The sequence below is a fragment of the Sinohyriopsis cumingii genome, unplaced genomic scaffold (assembly GCF_028554795.1).
Source record: "Sinohyriopsis cumingii isolate HCF-2022 unplaced genomic scaffold, ASM2855479v2 utg001196l, whole genome shotgun sequence".
Classification (NCBI taxonomy): Eukaryota; Metazoa; Mollusca; class Bivalvia; order Unionida; family Unionidae; genus Sinohyriopsis; species Sinohyriopsis cumingii.
This window is the reverse complement of record NW_028315971.1, coordinates 141,751-165,781: the sequence shown is the minus strand read 5'-3', so window position 1 is coordinate 165,781 and position 24,031 is coordinate 141,751. Positions and strand designations below refer to the sequence as shown.

At 35.1% G+C, this 24,031-nt stretch overlaps 1 protein-coding gene across 1 annotated transcript; it reads left to right on the top strand.

Annotated features, from left to right (window-relative positions):
* Positions 1-244: 244 nt before the first annotated feature.
* LOC149772721 (uncharacterized) lies at positions 245-18,213 on the top strand. Its single transcript, XM_089947439.1, has 10 exons — positions 245-366; positions 2,379-2,441; positions 5,215-5,242; positions 6,745-7,001; positions 8,280-8,416; positions 9,955-10,118; positions 10,482-10,581; positions 14,150-14,354; positions 14,938-15,055; positions 16,763-18,213. Exons 2-10 carry the CDS (start codon positions 2,379-2,381, stop codon positions 16,942-16,944), a joined length of 1,254 nt encoding a protein of 417 aa, XP_089803565.1. The 5' UTR covers positions 245-366; the 3' UTR covers positions 16,945-18,213.
* The last annotated feature ends 5,818 nt before the right edge of the window (positions 18,214-24,031 follow it).

The window sequence follows — 24,031 nt, the reverse complement described above, 5'->3', positions numbered from 1 at the left end:
TCTTTGAAGTCATATAGCAACGCTCCATGTTTATTTTGACTTGTCGATGGATAATATACAAAAGACGCAGGTGTTTGGATAGTTGGCATGGGTACTTCACGCTTGTTGGTTTTGTGATTTTAAAAACATCATTTTTTTTGTTTGGAAAGGAGGCGGAGTTATGATTGAGTGCATATATACATAGTTAGGGTGGTTCGTATATGGATCCACCCCAAAATTAGCAGCAGTACATATTGCTCGAGCGCTGGGTGTTTCTTTTTGTAAAGCGCTGGATGATAAAGCTTTTCGTTACTCAGAGCTCTATTAGTAAATTCCCTTACAGTCTTATGAAAAGTGTGTCACATCGCTTCCCCGAGATAAATCAAGGTATCCTCTCTGTCTGTTTGTGTGTCTGTGTGCTGTCTGTCTGTCTGTCTGTCTGTCTGTCTCTCTCTCTCTCTCTCTCTCTATATATATATATATATATATATATATATATATATATATATATATATATATATATATATATATATACGCAACATATACGCAACCCGATAGCAAACAAATCGTCGATATCTAGTTATTTTGCAAAGATGTTTACAAAATAATAGTTTTTTATTTTTATTTTTATAAAAACATATCCATAAACAAAATCCAAACGAAAACAAATAAATCGTAAAAACAATTAATTTGTTAGTCATTTTGGACAGTTTGATAGAAATTTATTGTTAGTGGAGATAGGCTTATTTCAATAATCTATTTTCAAATTAGGGAAATATAAATGAAGAAGTCAAAATCATTTAATCTTTCTTGAGACAAATGCATCATTTGTTTAATCATTAGTTTTAATGTATCTGAAATCATTTAACAAATATTTAATAGCTATGCGTCTAATTTGCAGCAGTGCACGACATTCTACCAAATTCACCATCTGTAAAAGCACTTTGTGTTCGTCACTTTGCATGCAATAAAGATTTTATATTTATATATATATATATATATAAAATTTTAAATAAGTTATCCTGAGTAAATCCCCACGCTGTGGCACCATAGGCTAATCATGGAGTTAAAGTTTATCAAATAGATCCTGAACATGACTTACGTCAAGACCTGTGCATGATTTACGTCAAGACCTGTACATGATTTACGTCAAGACCTGCACATGATTTACATTAAGACCTGTGCATGATTTACGTCAAGACCTGTACATGATTTACGTCAAGACCTGTGCATGATTTACGTCAAGACCTGTACATGATTTACGTCAAGACCTGCACATGATTTACGTCAAGACCTGTACATGATTTACGTCAAGACCTGTGCATGATTTACGTCAAGACCTGTACATGATTTACGTTAAGACCTGCACATGATTTACGTCAAGACCTGTACATGATTTACGTCAAGACCTGTACATGATTTACGTCAAGACCTGTGCATGATTTACGTCAAGACCTGTGCATGATTTACGTCAAGACCTGTACATGATTTACGTCAAGACCTGTACATGATTTACGTGAAGACCTGTACATGACTTACGTCAAAACCTGTACATGACTTACGTCAAGACCTGCAAATGTATAAGGTATTCATTTCGTTAATGAACGTCTCTTTGACCTTGACCAGACAGAGTATTTTGAACAATAAGCGAACACTGTTCTTAAATATAATTTTGTCAGCAACCCTACAGAGACTGTGGAAAATGTTCTGTGTCAAATATCGTATTAAAGAGATTATGAGAAAATGGAAATATTGTGCATGCAGAATATATATATATATATATATATATATATATATATATATATATATATATATATATATATATATATATATATATATATATATATATATATATATATATATATATAATGTAACTCCATCAATGACACATCACTTTTTTTTTCTTTTTGAATTATATGATGTTTGAATAATGTCATCAAGCGATATTTTAATGTTAAGTTCATCAAAAATAACTTGAAAATATTCCTTCATAAAGAGGTGTTCATTTGTGTCAAATAACTCTTTGGAAGCATATAATTTCAGTAATATTTGAACAAGTATTAGATAATGAGATCACAATCTACAATGTTACAGCCTCTACTAGCCCTAACAAGTCTATTTGCACGTCTTTATATCCACTCCTGTACTGTCAAACATAATTCTAATTCCCGTCTGTGTACATAGAAGCTTCTGACCAATAGAAGTGTGTGATTTGACGTTTTGAGAAGTGCCTTCCACAAAATATCATATCCAAGAGAGTCTGAGTGAAAAGATGCGTGCTCTCTCTCTCTCCCCCCATATATATTCTTGTCGTCATCATCATTATCTTCCTTTTCCTCAACTCATTATTATTATTATTATTATTATTATTATTATTATTATTATTATTATTATTATAGATGGTCGTAGGACTTACTCCTGTCGCAGCATTCGTGCTCCTTACCCTATACGGGGCATTTGTGGTAAGTTTTATGGATTCCCATTATTGTATCATGACATATTAACACATTATTGTATCATGACATATTAACACATTATTGTATCATGACATATTAACACAGCAACCTGTTTATCTTCTTGAACATTGACATGACACATATTTCCAAATAATTTTACGATAAAGTTATTCATGCTGAAAGGAACTAACATCCACAACATAAACAAGGTCACTGTGTCATAATGTTCTCGCAGAAGCGATTATAAACATCGTTTGAATTCAGTTTATTCGTAATTAATTGTGTATAAACAAACATTCATTGCTGTTAAAGCAGATTGCAGTAACCGTGTGTTTGTGTGTGGGGTGGGTGGGGATGGGGTGGGGTGGGGGGTGTTGGATGTTTAACGTAGCTTTAACGTCTTTTTATTCATATCGCTACGATCTCTGCAGTGTGCCAGTTGTTTTTATAGTGATATCTAGCACTGGGGCATCATGCCGCAGACATGTAGCATGATGTCCCACCTAGTCACATTATCCTCACACGAGGCCGACCAGTCCTAACACTAACCTCTTAATGCTAAGCGTCTAGCGAGGCAGCTGTTAGACCCCTTTTTATAAGTCTTTGGTATGAATCGGCGTGGTTCAAACCAGCGACTCCCGTATCCGAGACGGATGCTCTAACCACTAGGCCACCGGAGTAGCTTATGTTTTATTTACTAATTAGATATTTGGAACATTAGAAAAGGACGTGACTATTTATTTATTTATTTGTGTCAAATTACTTGAGAAAGTGTATTATTTGATGATGAAATTGAGAAATTAAATAAAAGTGTAAAAGCTCTAATTGTATGGCTATTGTTCAGTTTCTCGAGTCCAAACATGTAAACTCTTACAGTATTGTGTATATTATTTGCAATTTTAATAATAGAAATTTGAAAATCATTTATTTTTCTTCGTTTCCTTGAGTCGGAATACTCAAGGCATCAATAACATCGGCTGCTGACCCGTGTACGAGTTGTTGTTATTGTTATTCGTGTTGATATAATTGCAATATTATGAGAGTTATTATTATTATTATTATTATTATTATTATTATTATTATTATTATTATTTTCTCGTTCTAAAATGTTTTTACCTCAGCCTTATAACCAATTTGGATTGACGGTAAAACGCTGTCTTATGTGTTTTGCTATAGTTTATGTACCATATACTATAATACTTGTCCAGAACCCCATGAAAGTTAATAGTTTCAAAGAGGTCTCTTAACGTCTGGCCATTACGCCAACAGTTGTCGTTGCGTATACTCTTTTTAGTGGTATTAACATGGAATGATCAACATTTTAGGCAGAAAAGATATAGTGTGGCGTTTGGTAGGGTTGAGGAGGGGGGCTCTCAATATATTATTTAAATTACTGTAGAAATCCATCCCAGACTCGATTTTGTAGGGAGTGAATTAGTGATAGAGAGAGGTAAGGCTCCGAGCCCCCAGTCAGCAATGTCGACAGTTAAATTATTGAGAACACAAAAGGTGAAATTCAAAAGAATAACAATTTAATACAATTCAATATTCAAATGATAATAATTTCCCAATCACTCTTCTTCCTCTCAACCAAGTGATAGTATATTGCATCCTTTGATTTATAGTGTGAGATTGCTTTTCCATCTGTTCTTGTTTTCTGCTCATCTGTATCTCTCCTATCCCACCAATTTCTTCTCTCCTTCTGACTACCCTCCTAATTCCTTCTCCTTGACTGCTTCTTCTCCAATTCCTCCTCCTCGATTCCTTTCTCTCTTCCTCCTTGACTCTGCTCTCCGACTATCCTTCGATTCACAATCGACTTCTCCACTAGTCTCTATTCCGTCTCTCTCCTAGAGACTCGGGGCTAAACCACACCAAAAGTCTGTCCGCTAAAAGCTTCCTTTACGAGGTTTTGTCTTTCCTTATAATTTCCTAAGTTTTCCCGCCAATTAACGAGGGGCTTTCCCGGAGTTATTGCTTTAACTTTCCAGCACAATGTTTCGCAATTACTGAAGTTTCTAGTCTAAATTACTCAGTTAAATTCGGATTGAAATGGTGACCGTACCCTCTCTCAGTTCCGATTGGATATCGATTCTACTCTGTTCTATTCAACTTAGCAGACAATACTCCGGCCGTCTGTCAACGTGGTGAGATTTACGACGCCAATAAGGGTCCTTTGTTCTTAAACAAAGCTTCCAACGTCCACATGTGATTTTTGACACCCAACAAAGCTGGGCTCTCGTAACAATTACGAACAGGACCACTATTAGGCTTACTAATAACCCTTCATTGTCTCGGAGATCTGGCAAGAGACCATTTTTACGGGATTTATATTTTGTTGTGGAAAAATCATATCCGAGGCTAGAATATGCGGCAAAAACCAGACTAGCTAGAGTATGCGGCGAAAACCAGACCACTTAGACTATGCGGCAAAACCAGACAAACTAGACTATGCGGCAAAACCAGACTAGATAGACTATGCCGCAAAACCAGACTAGCTAGACTATGCGGCAAAAACCAGACTAGCTAGACTATGCGGCAAAAACCAGACTCCGGACTTATTGAAAGTAATTTCACAAGGCAGCAACTACTGTGTTCAGTCTGAATAAATAGTATATAGCAAATCGTTGTTTATGTTCTTGCTATTGTACCTTTTCTTACGTTCTTCAATCCAAAGGAGTTTTCCTAATAACCTAGCCGTCAACAATAATTGATTTTTGTGTACGGTGTTCATCAGTGTAAATCCTGTTTATTATTATTATTATTATTATTATTATAGAATGCCATCGGCCCCAGACTACAACAAGGTAAGCATATAAAAAGATTCTGCTCCAGGTAAAACTGGTATCTTTTGGAAGAATATATTCTTTCATATAACATCTATATACTATTTACGAAGTGGTACGTCACATACTGATATAACACTCTGGAACTTACCCAGTACCAAAACATTGAGTCTAGTAAATAATATACTATCCATATTTATTGAACTCGAGAAGTAAAACGATACACACAGTTTAAGAGACATACAAGTAATGTGATGTTATTTGTGAGCCCCTCCAAGTCATTCACAACATGTATGGTAGTTAGCAATAAGTATGCTCGTAAGTTTATCAGTTTATTTTAAGTAAAACAAATTTGATTCGATTATCCTCTGATTTTTTCTACTTAATTTTTTCCTCAAGTTTTTAAGGCTTTATGGGTTTCCGGGTCGTACTCACCTCCCTACAGGTATTTCCTGAAGGTCGCCTTTAATTCCCCTTCTCCTCCTTACAAGTTGTAGTAACCCCTGTTTCGGTTACTTGTAATTTTTAATAATTTTTATATATTTTAATATATTGTTGCAGTAATAGTTTTTTATGTTTTAGTTTAGACCTTTAAGGGTCCAAATTTCCATAGTTATTTTTATTATTTTAGTATTCCATGTTTGTTATGGCGCGTGTTTGAGTGCCACTCTCTCACCTCAGGTACTCTTTCTCTTCGTCCCTCCGTGGAAGCCATCAGCCAGCCTGGGTTGCTCCAGTCGTGGATGGGGTGGGGTGGGGTGGAGTGGGGGAAGTGAGCAAGACGAAAAAAAGATCTACTCAATATATACTCAGTTAACAAGTTTTTATTCCATATTCTATCAACTTTATGTGCTCAAATTCAACGTCCGGTAATTTTAAACTTCTTGATTTGAAAATCATTAGGCTGTAAGGATATTTTTATTTAAGGCCCCGTATATGAGTATATTTTAAAATTTTTTTATACAAAGTATCTCTGAGCACCATATCTGATTTTTATGGCAGTGGGTGTTTTAATTTTAGCTGTCATTAATGCACGTCTAGCTGCCTTCGTCGCTGTCATGAAATGAAAGTTACACACATGGAATCGTCCTAGCTGTGCTCTGTTTGTTGTCAGTACACTGTTATTTCACCTGTGAAGAAAAGAAAATCACGGCAGTTTCAAATGACTAAATATATTATTGTAATGTTGGTAATAATTTATTTTTGGATTTTTATACCCGCATGATGTAAATAACGTTAATTCGACCTCTCATTGATCAAGATGTGAAAAAAGAGGGATTCAGGATTTTCCTTTAAGTTAATTTAGTCATACAAATATGCACAAATTTCAAACTTAGTAGTATCGCTTTTGGAAGCTTTTATTTAAGGTATTAATTGTTCAAGAAAATGTAAAGCTCTTTTATTAAATTCACCAGATTGTTATAAGGAATATTTAAATCTACATCAAAAAGCACTTAACAGTACTCTATCATAATTTAAGACATTTTTTGTTTAGAATCAACCCTATCCATTTTTTTCTCCAGCGGAGTATCTGTGCAAATTCAACAATACGGCAAATCCAAAAGTACTCCATATGGAATTCCGGTTAGCAACTGGCGGTGATCCTATCAATAGATTGGTTGCAATGGTAAACAACACCTTTGTTACATCACATGACGAAGTCAATCAGACGGCTTGTCCAACAGTGGCAGGTGACAGCGGTGCAAACTGGACTCTTTATGATAGCATTCCATTCACAGCGAATGCAGGACCTACTGTTTGTGGCGGCAAATACGATAGTGTAAGTGGGGTAAAACTTCAGAAAGCATCTCAATTAGTGGTCACCTGTCTTCCACGTTCAAACACGTAGCGGCAAAAAATTTCAATATCTACAAATATTAATATAATAGAAATGGATAACTACCTAGATGGTACTTGTATATAACCAGTGGTAGATTTCATATACAGGTGATAACTACTGCGCAAAATTCAGGGGACGGCAGATTTCAAAGAATGCAAATCTGGTTTTGTAAACAAAATGACATATTTTCGTGAAAAAAATCTAGCTAAATTTTGACATTATTTTAATGCGTGAAGTGTTTAAGGATACTAGCTTTAAGGCTTTGTTTTAAGCGGATGGTGGGGGTGGGGCAACTCTGACAATGCTTATGGATTGCAAAATCATAAATCCGTCACTGTGTCTAACTAGACTATTTCTTGCCTCTAATTGTTTCATATTCATTTGTTACTCATATTCAAGTATTACATTCTGGTAAATATACACTAAGTCAAAATATCAAATGTGTTCACAATCTTGGTATATATTGTTTATTTTTAATTCTGATTTTTCGTGCGAGAATCACTTTGTATTATTCTACGCATTGGGCCATATGCGAACTTCGATCAGCAAAACCTGGCCCCAATTATAGCAACATCTATTACACTAAGTTTACTTGGACTTGAATTTCAACAAATTCGATCGACTGTTTCTAGACTTAAATTTAAGTCCTATTTTATGTACAGCTTGTGGAATTAAGGCCCTTGGAGACAGAGATAAAAGCTGACGCTGTGAGGGTATAGACTATCTAAAATTCCAAGCCTCGCTCGCCATGGCAAATCTCCACATTGTTTAATGACATATCCCCCGTACCACCATCATCTGCGTGCCATTTCGAAGCTTACCCTGTGGTCGTCACCCAAATTCCGTTAACCTAATCCCAGTGACCTTTGTGCAGGCTCTTATAATCGTATCCCTTTCATAGATGGACATCAAAGGGCAACCTATGTACCAAGTTCGATAAACTTCAACCCAGCGTTTTATGAGAATTTATGGTTATAAACAGAAGGACGGTATGACGGATGGAGTGTATCATAATATACCTTCTCAAAAGTGGGCTGATTATATAACTACGTTGTTAATATAGTATCCAATAATAAAGAGACTATATATATAAGCTTGCTTAGTATTGTGTAAAGGCACCTTAGCACAGATAGATATGTATATTTATATTTTTATTTATTTATATTAGCATTGAACGGTACCTCCATACTTGTAGTTATTCATAAAATAATATTTTAGACCCCGGACTGTGCTTATTGGGTAATAAAGGCAGAACGGTACACCGACTTCAGTTCTTATTATGACTCTTACTACGCCATAAAGTGCTGTCAGACTGATGCGGTCAACATCTATCAAGAGGTCAACGCTACAATAGGGTGAGTAAATAATAGTTTGCAATCTGCGAACCTGTTATCCAAAGAGGTGTATAGATACAATCTGTATTACTAAATAGTCTAGTTTAGATGTATTTTCTCGCTTATTACGTGTTTGGATTGAAACTGTATTTTTTCTCACTTTAAAATGGCAATATTTTTAAATTAGGAATCAAAAATGGCATAGAACATCGACGGTACCAGTAGAGATTAAGGTGCCCAAACTCATGTTGTTCCCTCATTGCTGTGCATTAAATTACACGTGTTTAAATAAACTATATATAGATCTTAACCGTCTAATACTTAGCATAATATAGCTATAATAAGTACAGACAGTTTATGGACAGATTTCAGGGTGTATTTCTAGATCTATATCTTATCTGTCATACCACCCACCCACCCCGGAAAAAAATGTAATTCGTCCTTGCACGCCCCCACGCGGTAAAGGAGAGAGATGAGTGCTTCTTTAAGTACTAGTCATGGCTACAGTGGAATACCGGTAGTGTACTCTGCGGCAAGGAGACAAAAGTGACATAAATGGGAAGGTGTGGTGGCAGTAGTAGCCAGGGCTGGGTCAGTCGAGTGTTGGGGGCGGGATTTCCAAAATTTCAAAAGGGCCTTGACTTTCCTCGAAAGAGAACCAAAAAAAGTGTATGGGTATATTACTCAAAGTGTGCATAGTAATCAATAAATGTGCTCAAGAATAAAACCATATTAAAATTTCAAGTGAAAAGTGATTGTGTGTGTGTGTGTGTGTGTGTCTGTGTGTGTGTGTGTGTGTGTGTGTGTGTGTGTATTCGTTTATATTTTTAGCGTGTGAGGTCTGACACCCAGGAAACCAACCCCTATCGATCCTGCTCTGGTAGTAGCATTTGTAGCAGTAGTAGTAGTAATAATAAAGATAGTGGTGGTGAGAAGTGAGAGGAAGAGAAAATTCAGGTCGCTTGGGTCTATGAATCCAGCCATATTTACCCAAAAAGACCTGGCGGCTCAATTAAATAGTGCCTTTTATGCACAGTAATGCCTGGGGGATGAAGCTCTAATTCCTTCCCCCGGGATCAATTAAATAGTCCGCTTATGGACATTAACCAGACGTAGATGACCATATGGGCGAAAACGTCTATAATTTAAATGATGATGATGAAGACCTACAGCTGACGGAAGATTGCAGACGACACTGAAGTAGTAAAAGCAATATCACCAGGATATTTAAATTATTCCACAGTATCCGCGCGAATTGCAGACCCAGCTTCGAATAGCATAGAACAAGATATGACATCACATATTATGCCGGTATAATCGGATATATTGTACTTAGGACTTTAACAGTGTAAGATAGGCCCTGATCTACCAATACGTTATTCGTTACAGTTTAATACGCTATGTAATAAGCTGTAAATATAGTAATACAGCAATAAAGGTCTTGGCAACGTAATACAATTACTCATTAAACGTTCCGAATAAACAAATGTACTGACTCATAGCGGCATATGATGATGATGATGATGATTATTATTATTATTATTATTATTATTATCTAGGGATATTCATATTGTGAACAAGTCATCCGATGCTGATTTAGTCTTGACGGTCCGAAGAGCGACAGACAACACCACAGTTGTTTCCTCTACCCCTCTTGAACTCGGTGACTCTTACTATCTCCAACTGGAATTTTCCTGCCAGCCCAAAACTGGGAATTACATAGGTTGGTATGATTCCTTTGTGTATCGCAAAATTATCAGATCACATTAATCTCTATATGTATGTGTGTATTTGTAACAAAACTATTTTTTACAATATCTCATCGTTTCTTTTGAACAGCCACTTCCATGGATTGGATAGGTACAGTGTATAGGTTTATATATTTAAATGCACACACACACACTCTCTCACACACACACACACACACACACACACACACACACACACACACATATATATATATATATATATATATATATATATATATATATATATATATATATATATATATATATATATATTCATTTGGTTGGACATGGCTGTTGCTAATAATTATCTAACCGTGTATACGCTTTTCAATTTTCAGAGGGTATCTCCACCTTCGGAGTGAAAGCAAAGTGGTGTATGGTCAAGCAACAAGTCAATGCAACTCCAGCCTTTCAAAGTAATTATTTCATTCAAAATTAGTGAGTATTATTTATTTACATAACTTAAATCTGAATTTGGACATCTAGTTTCTTATATCTTTATTCTGAAGTATGTTTGGCTTGGAACCGTTTATCCATCTTGTTCAGTCCCTGTGATTATCCAGATTGGTCCAACTACGGATCAGCGGGCCAAATGTGGCACGTGGGTCATTTTCTTGTGGCCGGTTCTCATACAAAATGCCAGTTCTCTAATTATAGTATTATTAATATAATACATATCATGTATGGACAACATACTTGATGTTTTCGGCCCATGTGGCACACAGTATTGAAGATGTTGGACCACCTTATGTTGATCAATTACATAACAGTCAGAAATATATGTTAAATGAACTTCTAAATACGTCTACAGGGGTACAGTGCTTCTATGATTTACTGAGATTTGTCATGACGTGAACACAGGACAAATGAATAATAGCCAACATCCGAGAATTGCCTAGTAGTAAGGCTGTATAATAATTATTGCAACAAACAGTATGTTCCTAATTGACAAGTCCTCAGATTCTTCACACATACCACCAGGTGTCAGTCAATCGGTTACAAGACCAATGGACATGTAGCTAAGCTTGTGTTGGGTAATATATGAACTTTCATCGAACCAGGAACATATAACAGGTTATTAGTCACATGATAATATTTGTTCTTTTCGAGCACTTGTAGAAATTTTTAGAACAAGAAAGATGAAATTATTTTGTGTGTGCGTGTGCATCACTTGCAAAAAGGCATTTAATACTGTATGGAGGGAAAGGCCTTGGGGAAGAAATACAAAAACTCTAATCCACAAATGGTTCTGAGAAATTGCTAAATGCAAAAGAAATATAATTAACAAAATTAAGTTGTGTTGATCTTTCTGATTTATTTGTTTGTCAGTTTTACCCATTTTACTTCCGTTATATCTTGATTTAAAAGACGATTTCAAATTGCGGGTATTAATAATTGTGTGCAATGATAATTGTGTCTATTGTTATTAGTGTGTATTGATAATTATTTATATTGTTATTAGTGTATATTGATAATAGAGTGTATTGTTAATAGTGTGTATTGTTAATAGTGTGTATGGATAGTATTGTGCATTGTTAACTGTGTGTATGGAAAATAGTGTGTATTTTTAATAACAGGAAACATTAATTATGCTGTGCTTACGGATAATTATTGGCTTTGTTGTTGATAATACTATATAATATTACTTACGCATTATATATATATATATATATATATATATATATATATATATATATATATATACTGTGCATAGAGAAGAACATAATATTTAACTTAGTTCATGGCAATCTAGCAGTATCCTTTTTTGTATTCTAGTATCACATCATTGGAAAAAGCTAATCTGTATTTATGTTTAGAGATACTTTCAACTACGATGCTTCGTATTGATTTTTAAAATGGAGAAACAAGGAATTACTGAACAACCTGTTTTAACCTGTCTTTATCTGCTAGTGCTTGGTCTCATCTCTCTGTCATTAAAGGTTCTGTCCTGTTCTTTTCTGATCCATTGTGAAATTAAATGTTCCTGATAATTTTGTGCAAGAAGACGTTTCCGAAATAGTAAAAAATATGAATAGTTCGCACTATATAGCAATCATAAATAATGTGCTTTATAGTTTCATTATTAAAGTCCAAATGTTGAGAAAATTGAAGTTTCAACCAATAACATTTCTTATCAAGTGATATTAAAAAAAAGAAATCCTGTTTACAGAAATTTTTATACTATTGCATAGGCTTGCTATTTTGGTTCTGGTTATTTGTAAGTTTCCTTGTATGATATGTTTGTTCGTTTTACGTCTGATTTTGAATTATGTCCATTATGTCGACATTCTGGTCTTTTAATGACAACATCCACAAATCTGCGACAGAATTAATTTGCAGTATGCTCGTTTTTATACATGACATATAACCTTTTTCGTAAAAGAAAATTTAGTCAAAACTTGTATTGATTTGTATGAACTCTTTGAACAATAAGACAACTCATGTAATAACTCAATACATAAAACTTGTCATTAAAATATCATTGCATGGATGATATACGACTGTATACACTGCGTTCTCCACTAAGGCGACAGTTCAGTTGACCTACCGGCTATAAGTCAGTATTGATCAATTGCTACTAGTTTGAATATCATACAAATCTTAACTGATGCTTTGTCTGTTTGTTCAAAGGGCAGCCAACCCGCGTTTGTATGAGAAAATCGTTCCTATTTCCACTAAAATTTGCAAACTTGTACACGCTTATTATTTTAGATGATTAAAACCTAATTTAAATATTTGAGCAAAGTCAGTCTAACACTGTTTATATCATCAGTGACAAAACTTCTTGGTTTTTACGTCAACTTTGTGCGATCTTTCCAGTTTGTACTCACACAAGCTAAACTGCAATTTGCAATAATGTGTTATCACTAACGCGAAGCAAATGCAATGACCTTAATATTGGTCAAAGCTAAGCAAGTAAAGAGGTTATAAACAAGTTTGATTTACGTGCTGGAGCTAATTAAAAAGCATTTTTTGAAAAACTTTGTAGCAGTTTTGCTATATTTTATAAATTTCTGCAGATTGAAGAAAACTAGGCAAGCGTAAATAACGGATTCCAAAAGTTCTTTGGTGAAAATTACTTTTTGGGTATTCTTTTCGTTGAGTGCTATTATTTAGGAATTCATACAAAAAGAGGGTTGGTTAGCTGTTTGTTCAAATTTCAAGTAGAAAATGATTTTTTAGGAAGATGACGTTAGTATTGAATCTCCGTATTTCAAGAACAATTTAGGTAGCTTGTCGTGTGATTTTAAAGATTATGTTCCAGTTTGGTCATTACACCTTGTAATTGGCTGTAGACTTCAAATGAGTGCAGTAGAGCCATATTTTGCATTTAGTTCTAACTGGCTGGAGGTCCTCAATTACATTATGATAATAGCTAATTAGTGAAAAAAAGTATTTAATAAACTTCCACTACAAAAACCAATTTATTTGTGTTAGTTTCTAAAACGTATCTAAGGTAAGAAACAGTCACAAAAATTTAAAACTCTTTTGAAACGTTCCCATTAAATGTTAAGTGGAAGCACATGCGCAAAATGTCTTCACATCATAGCATGTATTCATGTCATGGGGATCGATAATGCTACCTCAGTGTTGCAATTACATGATCGAAGGGTCAGGTCAAAACTGAACATGACTTGCGCTTGGCCAGTATCTTGTGAAATTTCTGAAACTTTAACAGTTAACATTTATACCCGTTTTTAATTGCAATAATGTAATATATGTGCTTCTACTAGAACTAATTACTACGCATAGTGTTTTCTGTGCTTATATGAAGTCATTTGGCCAGAATACATAGTATAACGAATAAAATTAGTATATAAACCTTGCGGATTGCATAGAACATTTTCCTTCTGTGTACCACTTGTATAACAATTAAGATAATTTTGCGTCAGCTGACATTCTCTAACAAAACAATGTTGCTTGCGATGGATAAGGCATTGTGTAGAATGTACTATTATCTAGCCTTTGTAAAAGTTGCAATATCTTTTTTTCATTTGTTCAAAAGCTGTGGAACTAATACACTGCCCATTACTGTGGGTACCAGCACAAGCTTTACTGTGGACCCAGCAACCAATCCGTGTCCAGACCGATATTTCCGATTGGCCAATCTGGAGGCTATGACATGGGAGCACGTGCAGCCTGGAGTTCAAGCCATGATGATTACATGTCAAGTTGAGTTCTGTTACAACTCGACAGACCCTACATGCAATGTGAGCATATATTAGTAGATGTTTCTGTATTGTTCTTTCCTTCATGATGTAAATTATTGTATCATCATCATTTTCTAAGACTAATACTTTAAGTACTCAGTTTATATATATTTATAGAAAATCTATAAAGTTGCTGTAAATTTTAAATGTATTTATTTATTTATTTTGATCTATTAAATTTAGAATCAATTGTAGATTCAGATTTATCTATTATTTTGACCTTAATTTTACAAAAGTTAAACAAAACTTCTCCCCAGTTGCTGTAGAATAAAAACAACTAGATTTTGTATTTATTTACTTGCTTTCTTACCTGTCTTTATTTATTTGCTTATTCATATAATTTTAATTAAATTATTGCTTTATAATTATTCTTGCTGACTGATGCTTTCATTTCATCCTTTCTTCATTGACAAATAAAAGTCTATTGCCATGATTTATTAATTAATTAATTTATTTAACTAATTATTTGTGTATCGATATCCTTCTAATGACATGTACTAAAATATACATAAAGAAACAAGTTATCAATATACAATTCCAAGATAATATAATCCATGTGTCACACAACATTCTCATTTTACAGTCTGCAAGTCAGTGTCCTGCTGTTGGACGAAAGAGACGAGCCACCGCTGACAATCCAGACGATTTACAAACTGGAGGACAGGCAGTCTCCACACAAATTTACATCAACATCCCAGAAGGTAGGTTTAACGTATATTAACTTGCCAGAAGGTGCATTTAGCTGGTAGTAAGATCCCAGTAGATAGAGTCGATGGAATATTAACATCCCAGAAGGTAGAGCCAATGGATATTAACATCCCAGAAAGCAGAATCAATGGATATTAACATCCCAGAAAGCAGAATCAATGGATATTAACATCCCAAAGGTGCATTTAATGGGCACTGCTGCCCCAGAAGTTAGAAATTAACTTTTTAGATAATATATTTCTCAAATAATAAGAACCCAGAAGATGCATTTAATGGATAGTAATATCCCAGAAGGTCGATGCAACGGATATTAACATGCCATCCGATAGATTTAGGGTTGTTCACATCACAAAAGATAGATTTAAAAAACATTTACAGTCATAACATTGCATTAACAAAGAAATATTGATTTAACATGTATAAACATCATAGGAGGTAAATTTGACGCGTGGTAACAAAACAACGTATGGTTTCGTAGGTTTTAATATCAAAGAATATAGATTGAATGAGTATTTGGTTAGACCGCTCCAGTGGCCTAGTGGTTAGAGCGTCCGCCTCGGATTCAGGAGGTCGCGGGTTCGAACCCAGGCCGATTCATATCAAAGACTTATAAAAATGGTGCAAACAGCTGCCTCGCTTGACGCTCAGCATTAAGAGGTTAGTGTTAGGACTGGTCGACCTGGTGTCAGGAGAATGTGACTGGGTGGGACATCATGCTACATGTCTGCGGCATGATGCCCCAGTGCTAGACATCGTAGCGATATAGACGAAACATTGTTAAAACTACAACAAAAATCCAAATTTCTCTCTCTCTCACACACAGACAGAGTATTTGTTCCCTATAAGGTATATTCATCCACACCTATGTTAAGATACTTGAAAGGAGATTCAACAACATTGTTCCTGTGTCGTTGCGATTTTGAAACGTTATGAATTTGTTTGAGTTCGGAATCTCAGCATTTTGCATTTACTCATTTAAAGTGTATTACTTCATGTTTACATTTATTTGGAAGGCCTTATCTTCCTAAAGTTCCATTGCGATTCTTTATCTTTGCATTTTGTAACATATATTTAATCGGCAACATGCAGCATGTATATTGCACGTGGTTTGTTTGTTTTGTTTGTTTCTATTATTTTGTGGGTTTTATTAATTGCTTGTTTTTTTATATGGATGTGTAAAGATGTTACTTTGGACTGTGTTGTCATACAGTCCATAATGAGTATACAACACTAAAAATCAATTAGGCTTTGTTAAACAGTCATCCTCACACATATTGGTACCACCTTGACAGAAAATAATAATAATGTAATAATAATTCTTGTAGTAGTAGTAGTAGTAGCAGCAGCAACAGCAACAATAGGGGGCCTGGAGTGGCCGAGTGATCTAAAGCATTTGCATTTACCGATCATGGCCATCTCACCTCTGCCCTCGTGGTTTCGAATGCATGTGAGAAAGCTTGCCAGTAAATGGGTCGGCGGTTCTTACCCGGGTTTTCCCGGGGTTCTTCCACCTCCAGTCTTACTGGCCGCCATTAATAGCCTATCGTGTGATGAAAAATGGCGTTAAACCCACAACAGCAAAAGTAGTAGTGTAGTAACTGTTATTACAGCTGTAGTAGAGTAAGCAGTGGTGATAGTGGTAACGATAACAATACCGACACAACTGTAAAAAAATTTTAAAATTTTGTGTTTATTTTCAGCTAATGGCGGATCTGAACAGACGAATCGAAGAGAGGAGACATGCATCGAGAAGACTACTTTTATCACGGTTGCTGTGGTGATGCTGGTCTTTTTAATTGTGCTCTTAGCATTGAGTGTTTTCCTTTTCATGCGTCTGAGGAACGCTTCTCCCCCTCATGAAAAGAGCGCGAAGCACTTCTAAAACAGGACCGAGAGCTGAAAGACTATATTGATTTCCTTTTTGTCCTCATTAAACGTATTCCTCTGATACATTGCTCCCAGCAGGGAGAATTCATTTGCACGTGTTCCTCAGATACATCACCTAGCAGGAACAGTTTTTTTTTTTTATCCAATTGTGTGGCATCACCAGCATCAGGAATGTAGCAGGTATGATCTATCCCATTCGAACTGTAAAATGTAAAAACAAAATAGTTCATTATTTCGTTGTGACTAATTATGCTAACGAGGTATTTAAACACGTATTGTTTACAACTGAAGTGGACTTTAAAAATGGCAGCATGCTGCTAAAAACAAATTATAACAAAGAGAATGACATCTTGAACTAGAAGAAGCTAAATTCTCAAGACTGTATTATTTCATGCAATTGAAATTAATTAATATTTTTTTGTTTTGGAAATTTCAGTCTCAGAACGCTAGATCAAGATTGCATGATCTTGTGTACCATGCACTCAGCTGTGTTTAGCGTAGACCCATATCTTCTATCGCATAAAACATTGGTTAACCAGGATATAGGTAGTTTATTGCACTGGTGATTTCACACGAACAGGTAAACCCTGCTCTGCCAGCGTATACGAGCTGGCACATTTTTCCCCGGTTGCACAAAATTTCACAAAAATCTCGTCATGATGTTAATGGCAATGTTGATTTTTTTTTTGTCCGGTGTAAAACGGAATGGAACAAATAGATTAGTTTAAATTTATCTTTGCAACTACTAAGAACAGTTGTTTGTTGACGAACTCCTCAAATATAAGAAACTCCTCATATTTTTCTCACGGGTAAAAGGACACTCAATGTGGAAGAATTCAGTTTTTACATTCATTTCATACCTCACTTGATTCCTGCCGGATGTTCCCTTACAATTTGTTGTTGGAAACCTAGCAATAAGAAAAATATTGACAACAAATCTCGTGTTGCGCAAAACGATTTGGGACATTTAATGAAACTGGGAACCTGAATCTATGAGTGGATTTGTAACATGCACATGTAGATAGAAGCATAATTCCTGGTTGTGGAGTGTACTTCATATGAACACGTATGTTGAAATCGACCTGTTCCTTTCATCCCTAAAGGTTTTCAAACAATACAGTAGCATTTTCGTTGATGTATTCAATTTATATTATAATTTTCAAACGATGTGTATCAATACTACCATTTTAAACATGAAATTTGTTTTTTCTCTTTACCTTTTAATGATAAAATTTTCTAGGCTATTTATAATATATTTCGTTGATGTAATAAAGCATTATTTAAAAAAAGTATTAGTTTTACGTTTACATTTATTTCAAGCCATTTATAAAATATGCTTTTCATGGCTGGGGTATTGGCTTACGGTGTTTTGTTGAACTGGAGACAACCGCAGAACACTCCCCAAAACTACCCACACTCAAATAGCTTGACACGTACCGGAAGCGGCGTAGAAACAGGGAACGCAAAGGTGCCGAACAAGCGCATGTCAACCTTTCCATTCACTTTAAAAATTATCATTAGTCATGAATTTCAGGAGTTTTCATTGTTCAGAACTTAAAGAACATAATTTAAAGATGACATGTACAGGAACAAATGCTGAACAAAATAAGTAAGGTCACATTTGTGCTGAAATCGGAACAAATAATAATACAAAATGTGACTCTTATTTGAGCCTATAAAGTAGGCGTTTAATTGTCATCTGAATATACGTTTTTGTTTGAAAAGATTAAATTGGTACAATATAGGTCCGAAAATGATACATTTAAAATTATCGATGATCTCACATTACCAGCATATGAAAACTACAGGTCCCGAACATTTTGGAACAAATTTCTATAGAGCAATTAAACAGTTTTAATTTTGTATTGTTTTAGATCACCTATAAGGATAATACAATATTTCTTGACCAATCACAATTTTATAAAACAGAAGTACCCTCAAATTCTTGTTCGACTCACATTTGTAATTTTATATCATCGAGTCCCAGGACTGTTCATCCCATTAATAAATCCCCAAAACCTTAAAGTTACTATATGGCATGATATAATCTTGATTGGCAATTAAGTGGAGCAAACTAACTTGATTGGTAATTAAGCGGAGCAAAATAATATATAAGTTTCATCACAACACAAATAATGGCACAAAGGTGTATGTTGACAAATTTAAATTTTCAGAGAGTGACAGAAACTGTTCATGACTTTGACATAAAAGCAACAGTCTCGGTAACAATCCATAATAGGAATATGTGTGTATTTGCTTAGATGTCTGAATACGACAAAAGTTATCAAAACTAGTTTTGTTACAAAACAGCAATCAAGAGAACGAACAAGCTGATTTGTTGATTTAAAAATTTAAATACGGCAAACTGCACTGCTTTAAAAAATGTTGATTTACAAACTACATTCAATGATAATAACAACGGGAAAATCATTATCAATTCTAATATCAAGATATTAAAACACGGCGCTAAGAAGGAATAAATTATGCATTTGATGTAAATAAATATACACATTTCTACACTGCCAAATCTAAGTACAATTAAAAAATCCCCTCAGTTTACAAACTCCGAGAATAATGATTTGGCAAAAAGGAGAAACAGAATTTACGGATAACAGTGTTTGATTTAAAATAGCACATAGTGACTTATTATATAAAGTAACTGCTTTAGAATTAATAAATGAAATTGTCAGATCAATCCGATATCAGTCACATGTTCGCAAGGATTGACGAAACGTTGCAAATAGCCAAACATAATAGTTCCTGATGTTGACTGATGTCCTTTTGGCTTGCTAACAACACCCAAAGACATTTGTTTCACTTTAAAGTATTGTCTGTCTTGGGATTAAAATGTCCATATTTGGGTATTTGTCGAAGTGCATATTTTACCTAAGCACTCATTAAGTTATTACAAAGTACGGTGGCTGGGGGGGGGGAGCAGGGGGGCAAGGAGGTGGGTAGGAGGGGGGTAGGAGGGGGGCGAGTGGTCTCAAGCGCTCGCCGTTAAAGATCGGTGCTGTCTCACTTCTGTCCAGCTCAGTCAATGTTATGTGAGAAAGCTTGCCAGTAGCTTCCCGTGGGTCAGTGGTTCTTACTAGGGTTTTCCTGGGTTCATCCTCCTCCAGTTATACTAGCCGTCATGCATAGCCTATCATGCATTGAAAACAGGCATAAAAACAAAAAACAAAAAACCAGTGAGCTATTGAAAGGCCAAGTTCCATGCTTGTGTCAGAATGGAGCTTTTATGTTTAACTGACACTATATATACTTTTTTGGTCAGATTTTGTCTAGTGATTATTAGTATCTTAAACATAATCGACTTAGTGCTAGTCTCTATATTTTCTCTTCCAGTCTAAGTTTAAATATCCTCGGGGTTTAAATATATACACAAAATATGATTATTCCATATCTTCTCATATTCAATCTACTAATGCTATTGTTTTACTAAACATCCACCCTGCGACAGAAGTTACTTATCTTATACTACTGAGATACGATTAGAAAGCAATTAAAAGTGTAGGATTGTCAATAACATCTCCGTAATGGATCAACATCAAATTGCCAGACTTGTGAGAGATGAGGAATGTGTGTTAATACACGTGTATTTTGCAGTCAAACCACAGTCCAAAATATATATATTTATATCATTCTAGTTTACGGTGACTTGAGTTCATCCGAACCTCTTTTTCTTTCTATAATATATACCCTAGCCTTTCAGTATACAGTATTTATTTGCTGTATCCTGACCAATTTGTTGTCCCTTGAAATTATTCGTTTTAACGAGATGTTGGTCATAACGCAGCATTTGTGCGTTTACATGTAATACTCTTACCCTTGGATAACGCACATACACTCACTGTCAACACCGTTGGCGTTCAGCCACTGAGCATTGTGCTGGTGCACAGTATTGTATTGAAACCAATCTCGGCTATTTATTATTTTATATTTATGTCTGTGTATACAGTTTATACCGATTTTGTTGGTTATTCCTTCGATTATGGATCATACGTTTTGGGATGATATATCTCAAACCGAGTAATTAACCAATTAGGTACATGCCTGATACTGTATCATATCCAGGGTACTTTATGGTAGCGTGGATTAGTTTCGTGACATGACCTTTGTCAAATTTCTAATTACAAGACTTTGGTACATTCTCGCCTAAAAGTGTTTAGTAATCAAATATATGAATTTTTCTGTAAATGAAAGGTTTGAGTACTAATTGGTGATAGGTAGCAGAAATACGGCTTTGCTTTGCGTAAAGCTTAATCGTACCAATGTGAAGTATATCAAGCACACAAACAAAGCAGAAGAAAAAAATACAAAGATAAAAATATGAATTGTTAATGTGTGCTTCTTAATTTGATTGGATAAAAATCAATTTTTTAAAAAAAATCCTCTTTGTACAACCCTTTTAATGCCAATAGCTCTTGTCTGGGAAATACAGACGAAACATCGACTTCAGGCCATAGACACGACGAGTATTTGACAACGTTTTTCTTCGCTCGGTCTTGATTTAAGCTTATATTCTAGCTGAATTTTTTTTACCACTGGCTTGTCACATCATGAGAGTCCAAAGTGAGCATTCGTTATAGGGAGAAGTTGTTTCTAGAAAGATTCGTCCCAACAAGTAATAACTATTTGTACTTAAAAATTCTGGGAAGTGAAGAATTTGAGATCAACGATTTTTTGGCTCAAAGAGTATGATGGAAAATATAGACTACATATATATACACGCAGTGAAAAGACGATTGTTTTGCAAAGGAGCTTGTTAGTCACTTGGAGGAGTAGTGTTTGGAGGGTGATGTCATGCAAGCATACGAAAATACAATGATGGATACAAAAGAATTTTGACAGCTTAGACCAGGGGTGCTCAAGCCGGGGGCAGCATCCGGACCACGAACGAGTTCTTTCCCGCCCTCAGGGCAAATTAAAACAACACAGAAATTTGGCCCGTGAACAGTAATTATATTAAAGAAATGTGTTTGTGGCCCTCAAGTGGTCTTAGAAAATGCAATCCGGTCCTTGGCCTGAAAAGGTTGTGCACCCCTTGCTGATATATCTTCTCAAAATATGATTGGGGCCAAAAAGTAAAACCGAACAAACTGAGATGAAAAACAGAGACAATCAGAAAATGTACAGTTGGGTAAAGTAAGAGTTTTGCAAAAAAAATGTTAATAGGTTATTTGAAAAGGAAAATATTAATACTTTTCAACTTTGACGAAATGTATCAGATGTTGAAAGATTTAACAAAAATCTGAAGACAATAATGTGGAAGTATATCTCTCAAAATGGAAAAATGATTTACCCTTTTACCAAAGCTAACTGTTGTATACAATAATACTCATCACGCATCCATTATTATTGTCACTATATGACAGGCAAGAAAACATGTACAAAGTTTAAAATATGTAGAAAACAAAAAATAATGAACACTGAAAAGTATTTATTTGTGAAATATAAAGTATGTGATGAATCATTTGTCATTTTGTTGACAATCAGCAACAAAATATATTCGAATAAATTAATGATGTAGCAAAAGTACACCTCTATTCCAGTGATGATCGAAGTTTAGTACTTAAACTGGAGACATTTACGTGTACAATGAGGGGACACCATCATATCAGAAAGCGAAGGAGTTTACACATACACCGCATGCGATTTTTTCCCCCCCTGAATCCAGATGTAAACAAGAAGTGAATCAAACGTGTAAGTTATAAAGTGAAATGGTGCACTTGAAAAATGTGTTACGGTGACTTTAATAAAGAGAACATTCTGTATTGTTATAAATGAGATCATATAAAAATGACTAAACTTTGTATATCCCTTCTATATTTGTCTCTGATGGCTTTCTCTCAAATTCAGACCCACAAATCTAGTATTTATCGAGTGGAAATATTGCCATTCTTACCTGTATCAATCAAAACTGAACAACGTGATCTATGTCTAAATCATCGTCAGTGACACCTTCCGGTTTGGTGACGTTATGTCATCTACAAAAGAAGTCAATTGCTGGATTATGTTTTATTTTCAGTTTGTCTATTATTAGTCTCGTTTTAGGGTTTCACAAAAGAAGTAAATGCAAAACGTGTAAAAGGTGAAGTCTAAAAAAATTCTAAATGCTGAGATCACGCTGTGTGAACAAAATGAAAGCCAATAAGGTAGTACAATCTAATAATATATGTGGTGACAGGTGGTGACAGGAGGTGACAGGTGGTGACAGGTGGTGGTATAACTGCAGTTGGTATCATGTTCATCTGAATAAACAGTAAAGTCATCATGCATATCATTTCTTTGATTCAGAGATTTATTTTATCTTAAAATTTCAACTCCAGTTCTTTTAAATTACAACCGTGCCTTTTTCAGGCATTGTATCCATCTAGTTGTAAACACTGTAACATATCCTTTTGTGTATTTATAACTTTTTCTGTCAAACAGAAAAATTTCATGTTGATTAATTTAAGATAACACCAATTTATATATTTTTTAAAATTAATATTGCAAAGTAGATTGCCCTATTGTGTCGTCTCCTGAGATGTACAGCATTAATACTGCCTACATGAAATCGGGTTGCATCGGTTGAAGCGTGTTACCTTCTCTGTCTCAGTTACTTTAACAGGTGTCATGCAGTCTTTTTTCTCACCCATGCGACAGAGAAATCTACCTGTTTTGCGAACCTTACTTTTCCTATCTCAGTCTGGTTGTTGTTGTTGTATGATTTAACGCCATTGTTCAGCACAAGATAGGATATACATGGCGGCCAGTATAAATGGTGGAGGAAGAATCAGGGACAACACTGGAAGGAACCAACGACTCACGAGAAGATAATGAGTGGTGTAAAGCGCACACCGTTACGGATTACTGCCATCTCACCTCTGTCGGCGTGGGTTCGAGTCTCGGATTCGGCCAATGTGGGTATGTGAAAAATATTGCCAGTAGCTTCTCGTGGATTGATGTTTCTTTCCGGGGTTTTCATGGGTTCTTCCATCACCATTAATATTGGCCGCCATGTATATCCTATATTGTGCTGAAAAATGGCGTTAAAATCTACAACAACAACAACAACAACTATAGAACGATTTCCA